General features: G+C 38.1%; 1 protein-coding gene across 1 annotated transcript; it reads left to right on the forward strand.

Annotated features, from left to right (window-relative positions):
* Positions 1-1259: 1259 nt before the first annotated feature.
* Positions 1260-4381, forward strand: LOC133731494 (uncharacterized). Its single transcript, XM_062158861.1, has 3 exons — positions 1260-1412; positions 1649-3296; positions 3636-4381. The coding sequence occupies exons 2-3, from the start codon at positions 1798-1800 to the stop codon at positions 3883-3885; spliced, it is 1749 nt and encodes a 582-aa protein (XP_062014845.1). The 5' UTR covers positions 1260-1412; positions 1649-1797; the 3' UTR covers positions 3886-4381.
* Positions 4382-11372: the final 6991 nt, after the last annotated feature.

Below are 11372 nucleotides of genomic sequence, written 5' to 3' on the forward strand. Positions count from 1 at the left end.
ATGGTAAAAATACATGTCAGAATCGATACATGATTCTTTTTCGATATAAATAATTAAATAAACATATAATTTGAAGATTAGTAAAAATTAATGGGCCTAATTTTATTCCCAAAAATGTCAATATCGTATCAAAGTGTTTGATTGGATCAAACTAGTATTTATCCACACATGCTCTGCATGTGCAAGTTATTATTATTTTTTCTTCAGAAAATAAAAAAGAAATGACTTGGTTATTGCAGAGAAAAGAAAATTGGAGAGAGAAAAGTGAGTTGTGGGTATTTTTTTTGATAAAAATACATTTTGTGATTTAATTTATTCTCAAAGTTTATTAATCTTCTAAAGTTAGTTCTGTCAAAATTTTAGATTTTGACTAATAAAGTCTCTTCTTTTAATAATAGTATAGATAACATGTTTTACTAAAGAACTTTTTTCTTAAATTGAGGTATTAAGAGCCAATTATCCCTTTTACATTAAAACCCTTTACTGTTTCAGTCATTATTATAACTAATCTTCCGTCGAACTCAAATCTCTCACTTACAATAATATGAGCAAGTCCACTAATTGAGGTTGGCAGGTCAATATTATTCACTGCTTTTTGCCTTTCATTTCCACCTTTTTTCTTGACCTATCAGATACTGTTCACAAAATGTCATTTTCTGGGTCAATTTCTTGACTTGTCAACTGACATTCGGTGACCTTTTGTGAACGGTATCTGACAAGTCAAGAAAAAAAGTGAAAATGAAAGATAAAAAACAATGAATAGTATTGACTTACCAACTTCAATGGATGAACTTGAGTAAGCAGTGAATAGTATTTATGTTGCTTGGCCGGGTGTCACGGGACTTTAACTTTTCATTTATTAATAAATTCCAATAATGAAATAAAATTGGCTAAAAATACACGTGTCACTGAAGGAACATGAGAAGCGGTAGAGTCACGGTTCCCCAGAACCAAAGCCGGTGGTCGGTTTAAAACGTGGCAGTTGGGTCCAGCCAGATCAGATCAACATGGTCCGCGTAACTTGCCGCGCGTGGTTTCCCGGTAAACTCCCTTTGGCAACAAATTGCCAGTTTACTCGGGACCCACCCCCGATTTTATACCTCGATCCCATGTCCTTATTGGTAACTTTACAAAATATCTTAGTAAATAAACCCCTCACCGGTCCTTCCGGTTCCCTTCCGTACATATACGAGTACACGACCCCTAAACCAAATTCACATTTTTACCCTCAGAGATTTTTTTTTATGTGAACCGTCCAAACAGAGCTCGTGCCCTTTCGTATTGTATATATAAGAACTCCAAAGAGTTGCTCTCTCTAAAGCTCACGGTTTGTACTTCACACTCTGAGGTCCTGGCCGGAAATCTTCAGAGCTTGATCGGAAAACTCATCGGAGCTCGTGGATCAATAAAAAGTGAGTCGATTGTGCTATTTAAATGCTTAGGGATCTAAAATTTCCATGGTTTTCGTGTAGAGCTGTTGAGTGGCTTCGGGATTTGGTTTTTCCGATCCGATTTTTCTGCAAAAAATGAAATGAGTAGCCATGATACTCAAGTGTGCTTCAAATTTTTGAGGCTTTCCGGGAAAATTGGGGATTTGTTCACGTGCTTTACTAATCGAAATTGTTATTTTTTTTTGTTTCTTTTTCAGGTGAGAGTGAATCTGAAGCGAGAAAGGCAACGACTTTTGGCAGATCCGATTTTGTGTTATATAAAAGGGAAGAGAAGATTCATCTTTTCCTTTTTCATCAATTTGGGGATTTCTGAAGCTTTTTTTTTCGATCTGAAAGGCGGAGAGAAATGGTAGTGAAAGTAGCTTCGACCTGTTTGCACTGGTCGCAGCCAATTGTTCCTCACTCTACGCCTTCCTCTCAGACCCTAGCCTCCGCAATTTCGTCTCCGTCGTCAAATAGGCGGAGCCGCCGCGGCGACGGCGGAGCTCTGTTGTGTCTCTACGTTCAGAAGTTGAACCGGTCGGCTCTGTTCGGCACCCCGTCGACTAGGCTACGCCGGTCGCAGTCTTGCGAGTCTCAGAAGGCGCCGAGAAATCGAGCCATCAGACGCGGTTTCAGTGCGAGCCTGGACGCCTTCTCCGACGAAGAATTCTCGAAGAAGATTCAGGAATTGGCTCTCAGATTCCAGCTCTCCGACGACGATACCGCGGTTAGTTCAGAACCAGAGACTGCGTTTTCGGATCTAACAGAGACTCACGGCGTCAGCGGCTTAGACGAAGACGATTTCGACGTTTTGAGCGACGATTCGTCGAGGACGAGGTTTCTACAGAGCAACAGTCAGTTCCCGCACGATTTGGAGCCTCCGTGGCCGTCGGATTGGCAACGGAGGGACGAGATTGTCCCGGAGGCCAGCATCGAACGGAAGGCCAACAGCGTCGACCTCCCCCTTTCGCTCCGAATCATAAAGAGGAAGCTGCAATGGCAGCAGGATGGCTACTTCAGAGACGTCGGCGAATCGGCCTATTGCTCGATGAAGAAGGCCTTTTCTTGCATGGTGTTCATAATCCGAGAGCTCCATAGCTCTTGTCTACAGATGCGAGAGGCTCTGTTCTACGAAGATTTACAGGGGATTCTAGGCCGAGTGCAGAAAGAGATGCACGATTCGTTTGTGTGGCTGTTTCAGCAAGTTTTTTCTCAAACACCGACTCTAATGGTGTACGTCATGATTCTATTAGCCAATTTCACCGTCCACTCCTTAGGCCACAACGCCGCCATTGCAGCTCCTCCACCGGCTTATGCAGCCACAACAGAAACAGTTTCAATCATGGACGTTCAAGATGACCAGAAATCTCCCCAATTCGATTCCTCAACAAGTAAATCGTTCTCTGTTTCGTCATCCTCCAGTGGGAACACGACTCCCATTGGAGGAAACAACGGCGGAGGCGGGAATGTCCCGCCGGTCGGGAGCGGCACAGATGGTGATGGTGGGTTTGACCGTTCCGACCAGTACCGGACAATCGTCCCCGACGGTGCTTCCCAATTGTCTATGGGGACAACCAGAGAAGCAGAGTCGGTTTCGGAGCAAGAGAGCAGAGAAGAGATGGCTCTGTGGAATTCAGTAGTGGAAGAAGCACAACAAATGCAAGGCAGAGACGAATCTCTAGACCAAGAAACCATCCAGAGATTCGTCTCGCCGGTCACCGTAGATATGGAAAGTGATGATTACGCAGAGTACTTCAGAACTGAGATGCTCTACCAATCGGAGTTATCCAAGGAACCCAGCAATTCTCTCCTCCTCTCCAATTACGCTCAGTTCCTCTACCAAGTCGCTCATGACTATGATAGGTATACTTCATTTCATTCACTTTTAGCATTATCAAATTTTTAGTTTCCAAATTTAAAGAAATTATTGGATTGGTTAGTACTTATAAGTACTATGAATCTGTAATCATAGTAGTCCTTGGTTTAGTCGAGAGAAAAAAGAAAAAGAAAAAAAAAAATCTTCGGTGTTTGCTATTGTTTGTCATGTTGCTTAAATTTGGTGATAGATTGACAGGTGCATGTGTGGAGGTTTTTCCCTTAACTGGAAAAAGCTGACGCGCTTCAAAGATTAGTTGTTTGACTTTAATATGTTAATTAAGTAAGATTATGGTTTACTAATTGTGTATTTGTTTAATGTTACAGAGCGGAGGAGTACTTCAAGAGGGCAGTGGGGGTTGAGCCGGCGGACGCGGAGGCGTACAATAAGTATGCCACCTTCCTTTGGAGGGCGAGAAACGACTTGTGGGCAGCGGAGGAGACCTACTTGGAAGCTATTAACACTGATCCGAGCAACTCTTACTATGCTGCTAATTACGCTCATTTTCTCTGGAACACGGGCGCCGAGGACACGTGTTTCCCTCTAGACTCGCCGGACGCCGCCCAAGACGCTTAGGAGATAAAAAAAAGGTCCACACGGAAAATGAAAGAGATAAACCTAAAAGACCAGGGAACAGGCCACCACCTTCCCTTTGCTTTCCCACTTTCCCTGGGAATTGGGTTTTTAATTTCAGCCGAAAAAAAAAAGGAGAGATGGTGTTTTTCTTATGTTTTGTCCTGAAATTTTGGGTGGGGGTGGAGGTGGAGGAATATTTGGGGCGCGGGGGAAGATGTGGTGGCGCTTGCAGCTTGGGGAGGGGGATGCACGTGGGGGTCACGTGACTGAGAATGGGACGTATGCATGGCGGCAATTGCTTGGTTTGGAGATGGTTTTGCCTTTGCAAAGAGATGATCATGTTTTTAATTTTCTTTTTGTTTACAGAAAAACACATGGCGAAGTGTAATTAGCTTCTGTAATTATGTGCCACCTTTGAATTAGTACAAAAACATTGGAAAGATTTAATATAAACTTTTCTCATAAAGCACGTGTTTCTCGTGCATTTTGCTTTCTAGCACTGTGGGTCAGTTTTCCCTTATAATGTTTGGCTATAGATTTGTTTTGGAAATGTCTGGTGTTCATTTGAGTTCTCTTTAGGGGTTTTTGGAGGGCACAGTATGAACTTGCTTATTGCTTAAGGAGAAAAAATATGAATTCTTTTGTGACTTTGTCTAAAGGAACAATGATTGCCCTAATTAGATGATCGGTGATGATTGTTCGTGGGTGGCTGAAGAAGCCAAGATAGGAAGATTTTCAGGCCTAAGTGGAGCATCTGTTGCCTTTTGGTTTCTCATTGGGGGTTCCTTTTTGGTGTGGTTCAATCAAGGGTTCATGCTTTCATTATTTAAATCATTTAACAATGAACTTAAACCTATTTGTATACTCTTATTAAGAGAAGAGAGCTTGCTCTCCAAAACATAATTTTTTTACTAATTTAACCTTTATATATTAAAAAACTATGAAATATAATTAATTAATAAGGATAATATGGTAAATTGTAAAATAGAAAGAAAAAAAAATTAAAAAGCAGAAAATGTAGTAGTTATACGGAAAGTTTTCTCACTACTTTAAGGCCTCGTTTGGTTCGCGGAAAGGAAAGTAGTTCATTTGTCTTTCTCATGGGAAGGGAAATGAACTTTCCGAATAACTTTTCATTCCGATGTTTGGTAATGTAAGGAAAGTTATCCGGAAAGTTGTTAAAAAGTATGTAATTAATGGAATAAAATAATATGTTGTGAGTAATAAATACAAGGAAAGAAGGGGGGAAAGTGATTCATTTGGAGTATGGAATGAACCATTTTCCCCCCTATTTTCCTTTGCTTCAGGAAAGTATTTCCTTTCCTTTTGCATCCCAAACACAGGAAAGGAACAACTTTCCTTTCCTGATGCTTACTTTCCGTGAACCAAACGAGGCCTAACTTCTCTCCACACACATAACAGAGTTAGTTATCCATAATTGAATTTTTTTTTTTTACCAATATAACTCTCACATATACAATTCGATTTAAGAGCTAAAACATATTGGCTACAGAAACTCTCTGAAATGAATCCCATAACACATAACTCTTTGCACATATAAATTTATGTGAATAATTTCTCATGTCTATTTTTAGGCGTACAACTCTTTTTCGTTTTTCTAGTTAAATAGAAAGGAATTTGTTACAAACAATAACCGAACTTATGCTCAATATTGTGGATAGTATCTGAACTTCTACTTAATTTGCTCGCAGTTGGTACCCAGATTTATCGATGTTATCTCAAACAATACCGGTGCCAAGCTCCTATATATCGTGAATAATTGCATACTTGCGTGTTGCACATGACCTATTTTCAATGTTGTCAGATGTTTGTGAGATAGGAAGCACTAGAGGCGGAGCTAAGAAAAAATTTAGCTGAGCTGAATTTTACTAGTGATCGAGCTATGAGGAGTTTGTTTGTCCTTTAGTACATCAGATGTGTTGTTAGTGTAATGGTTTGCCAGCATAAGGTTTGCATCATTTCGAGACTCGATCAATGCAAGAAAATATATATGAGTTTTCAATTTGGTGAAAATAAACTAGAAGGAAATAAGGAACAATAATTATAGTTCTGACTTCAATGTATTGAAATTTGTTTGATTGGTCGTAAACTCAATATTTATGGTTCAGCAGAGGACTTTTAGTGAAAAGGAAACTAATCCTATTCCACCCTTGCACAGCAGCGCCGGATCCACTTAAAGGGATGTTTGAGCAATTAAGCTGTAGCGCAACTTAAAATTCTCTCAATACTTTACAATTATTAATTATAGGTGCTAATTTTTCATGAAGCCAATCTTGATTCAGTCGGCAAATTGCTGTGGCTTTCTCTTACGTGTGACTTGTTCGAGTCCTTGTTCCCCCATTTTTTTTTTTGTTACAATATATTCTAAGGTGTCTATATTCATACCTCCAAAATTGGCATTTAGACGTCTTTACTTATCAGACCTCCAATTTTCTTTTTTAAATATACAATATGCTAACTACACATCCCATAATTTTCTTAAAAAACTCTTGGGCTTAATATCTAACCAAACGAATAAAAACCCTAAAAGGTTTATTAACAACCTCGAGATATTTGGAATTGGACGAAGGATTACACATCGGGGAATGAACCTAAGTGTGAACAAGCACTCCATTTTCAGGTAGGGTAAGCCGTCCCTGTTGTTAGTGGTTTCATGTGTGTATATATGCTTATATATTATTATCCTGCCTGTAAATTAATGTACACTTGTGGATGCCTCGATATTTTATATGCATAAATTGTTGATATCGAAATTGAATGAAAACCGAGGCTTGAAATTGTGTGTCGTGATGAGAAATGTTTGTTTAGTGACATGAGAGTGATATATAGGAGCGGGATTCTTCCTAGGGTGTTGAAACCGTGAACCTTTGGAAGGGTGATATGACCATATGTCGTGTCAAGCCCATGTCACCTTATTAGTGTACGCAGTTGGCCTAGTTTACTGAGTATAGGAAACTAGAGTTTCGATCACAAGAATGATTGGAAATTCAGTAGGCAAGTATCCCTGAGCTCAGACTTGTTAGCATACCATGTTTGATTTTTTTTTGTTTGTTATTTTTTAAATAAATGATTTTAATTGCCTCTTTTTAAAATATATTTGAAAAACGTGCACAATATTATGCAATAAATATTTTCAATTATATTATTTTCAAACTTAGCATAATAAGGTTTGTCCTTATTGGGCAAGCGAAGATGAGAGTTCACCCCTACAATAGTGTACAGGTATCGAGAATGTGGTCGAGGAACAGACATTGGAGGCACATGGTTGGCTTGACACATTTTCCTTAACTTTACCAAATCAAAGTCTTTATATTTTCGGTTGAACTTTGAAGCTGGTAGAATTTCTTGTTGGTTCATTTATCTAATTTCTTGTAGTCTCTATCACTATTGATATAGGCATCAGAGGGTTTGAGACCGACACCCCCCGGTTTCCCTTCGGACCTACTTTCTCTCTATATACAGGTTGACAAAGCGAGGTACGTACTGGTGAATTAGTCATTCCGTCTACCGCTGGAACCATACTGAAACAGATGTCCTATATGATATGTTGGTTTCTCGTTGGCTCGGGGTCGCGGCGTTATGGGATCCTCTTTTCGAGATCCCACAATCAACAACAAACATAAAAAAAAATTACAAGCAAGCTTAGATTAGCCCACTCCAAATTTACTTCTTGGATATGCCACTACCTCTAAACTTGAGTTCTAAATGCAAACTTAATAAGTTTAAGAACTGTTGACACACACTTATTATTTACATTGATAATTGCTGGCTATAACTGAGGAGTTACTGGATTGGACTCGCCTCTTCATTTATTTTCTTATTGGGGCATTCCCTTGAGCACAAGTCGAGGCTATACTACTTGAAAATCCTAGGGCCTAGGGGTCGCGTTTTCTCAATCCAGGGCATGATTCCTACTTATAGGCTTTACCCGCTAGCTTCTCAGACTTCTATTAGCTCGGGCTCGACTTAATATTCGGCCGGTTGCGTTTTATGCCTAATTTCTTGTCTTTCTGAGTTTTGCCAAATTTAAGTTCACACTCATTTTTAGGTGATATATATATATATATATATATATAGAGAGAGAGAGAGAGAGAGAGAGAGATTTGAATGATAATTGAGAGATTATTCCAATGATGAGAGATTAATTTCCAATGATAATTAGCATCGGTTATTTATCTTTCTACTTTAGTATAAAACTGGCTACCTTAGATGTGATCCATTTTAATGTCAAGGACTCTTTAAATAATGTGAACATAAGAATCCATGTATATATATATGCTATAAATGCATGTGTTCTCCCAATTATTGGAGATTGATCTGGATGCAACATTCTTCTTCATCCTTCCCTAGTATTCAGTAAAGTTTGTCCCTGTAAACTTCGCAGTTTGGGTAAGGCAGAACCTGAACGCCTAGTGGGAATTGACAAGTGTAAGTCTATAATTACTTGCTTTAAAAACCAAATGACTAGACATGGCATGTTGATCTATCTTAAACAATAGTGGGTATATAGTCAAATGGAAGCATCTACTAAAATGGGATCCTCAGGATTAGGTTAGGCCAAGCAGAAAATGATGGTTTCTTGACTTTCTTCACGTGAAAATGGAAGGTGGTTGTGACTAGTTAAGAGACCTGAATTGCTCTTTCTACTAGTCCTTATGTCTACGTTCATCTTCCCCATTCCATGCCTCCCATACCATCTTCACATTGTTTTCATGAATTCTTCTCCAATCTCCATACCTGCTATCTCCTACTCTTATTCATCGAACACCGTTCCGAATTAAAGTTAGACATATAGGGTTATATCGATGTGCATGGACAACGCACAAATGGGGATTGGTGAGTTACTACTCCCTTTGTGTAAAAGTAAATAAATAAATTACTTGTTACTTTAACTAACGCCTAGTGACAAACGATGAGTCACGATATAAACCATGACATGCATGAAATACATAGGAATCAACCGTTAGGAGCACTTAATGGCGTGCTGCATGGGACAATTGACAACTAAAGTTTCTTATTTGTGAGGATGTAGTTTTGGCTGTTTTGCATGGTTCAATTTTAATCGATTTTCATTGTTGTCTTTCCTTAAAAAATAATTTTGACTACCATATATATATATATATATATATATATATATATTTCTTCAAAATTTGCAATACAACTGGTGTAACCTTTGTGTTTAGTACTTTAGTATGTACTTTGTAATTAATTCAGTAACCTATGAACTATAAATGCTTTCCAACAACTGCGAGACTATAAACACGAGGATTTACCAATATGAAAAATATAAGTGGAGAAATTCTCGTGTTTCTACTTATCTTCTCTGTTTTGTAACAAGGATTACGTTATTTTTACATGAAACATATTTTTAACGGTCAACAACTGTCATTAATTTTTCACCTACAATTCTCTCCTTATTCAAATGTCGTCACAAGTTCTCCCCATTATTGGATTATATTAAGAATAAAAAAAAAAAAACTCCCCATTGCTCTCTCTCTCTCTACAATATTTTATTTTATTTTATTTTTATTAGTTTTTTTAGAGACAAGGGGAGAATTCCACAAATGATCACTCAACTATGACTCATTTGACACTTTGGTCACTGAAGTTTCAAATATATCACTTTGGTCACTCAACTATTACACTGTCAATCACTTAAGTCACCCAAAGAGTATTTTTTATAATTTTTTTTAATGAAAAAAATTAACAAAGTGACTTAAGTGATTGACAGTGTAATAGTTGAGTGACCAAAGTGATATATTTGAAACTTCAGTGACCAAAGTGTCGAATGAGTCATAGTTGAGTGACCATTTGTGAAATTTTCCCTAAAAACAATGACAAATGTAGGTTACAAACTAAATAGCGCCGGGGTTGTTAGGCCTAGTTTGCTCTCTTATAAGATCAATACAGGCCCAAAGTCCAATTTACAATGTTCAAAACAAGTATGTGATCTATTAATGCTAATGGCTACATTACCATGGCAATCTATTCATTTGCTCCACTTTTGACCAAATTTCTAATGCATATTTGAGTAGTCATGTATGGCAAAACACAGAAACAAGAAGAAATTTAAAAGTAAGAGAGATGGAGATGAAATGGTGTAGAAAACAAGAACCAAAATTAAATTCATGTCTCTGAAAGCTATCGTGTTTCGTGTGGTGGGTTTCGAGACCACATGCATCACTATAGAGAGCACGGCATTGTTGCATGTAGGTTTCGAAAGTTCCATAATCTCTAATTTTTGGATGATTTTGACTCATTTGTACGTGTTATTGTGTATGAGCCTAGAATTTGTGGACTATAAGTTTAGTTTATACTTAAATGGGATTGCATGCAAGAGAATTGTATAAACCATCTGCATAACCCTAAGGGTACGAGTATGTACAAGAACACACTTATGTGTTACATAGTTTGAAGTAAAATCGTCTCTTTAACTGTGTAACCTAGCAACTCTGAAGATGAAGGCAAATTACGAATCTTGTAAAAAAATTGCCTTCATCAATTAATGCCATCTACAATTTTGCCCTTGTTAGAAAGATCAAAAGGCCTCAGTTCTTGACGATCCGCTTTCTCTCATTTGCTCGTAGAAGACTAAAGATGAAATCAATAAGTTCATGCCAACTTTGAACTTTTGTTTTAAAACCATAAAACATAATTTGGTTCATGAAATGAAATATTGAATCCTCCAGGAACGAATGATATATCAAACCCAAGGGGGCCAAAGGTTTTTAACAATTTCCTTCATTGACGTCGACAATGCATGCAAGAGATTTCTTTAATTTTCCTAATTTTGTAGTTGGTTACTTACTAACAAACAATTATAAGGAATTTATTTTCTTATTTTTTCTTACTTTCAAGTTTCAACCTCCAATCCGTCAAGGAAAGAAATCCTAATTACTATCCGGCCTCTAATGACGTGGGACTCATATAAGGGCAGATGTAAGTGAGAGATCGCGCTAGTTTGCTCAAAAGGATTCAGTTGGTATGTGTAGTGTAGTTACTCCTTTGTTTCTACAAAATGCAATGAATGGAGTGTTCAGGTTGGGACAAAGATTCCCCAACCTCTTATTTTAACATGTCCACCAAAAACCATCGTCAACAAAACTGTAATGGATCAGAGGCCGTTGGGAAAAGTAAGAAGAAGACACTAACAGAACTGAGAAAAGTAACACCCAGAAAATAATAATGATTGCAACAGAAGTTCAGCTACGAAACGAAAACCACACACCATTTGTTCACTGTCACAACTGACTCAGGAGAAAACAATAAAAACTAAAAACGCTTACCATGACCACGGTACCATTTGACCAACAAGCTAAAACTTAACCATATTGGTAATTTCCTGCATGCCCAAACAGAAAACGAAAAGCTCCAGCCTTCACATTTCCAAGGTGACCCATTAAAAATGTTGGTTTCCTAGCTAGCTAGCTACTGGCCAATTGAGAACTTTGGATCGTTCTTGGAGA

The sequence above is a fragment of the Rosa rugosa genome, chromosome 2 (assembly GCF_958449725.1).
Source record: "Rosa rugosa chromosome 2, drRosRugo1.1, whole genome shotgun sequence".
In the NCBI taxonomy this organism is placed as follows: Eukaryota; Viridiplantae; Streptophyta; class Magnoliopsida; order Rosales; family Rosaceae; genus Rosa; species Rosa rugosa.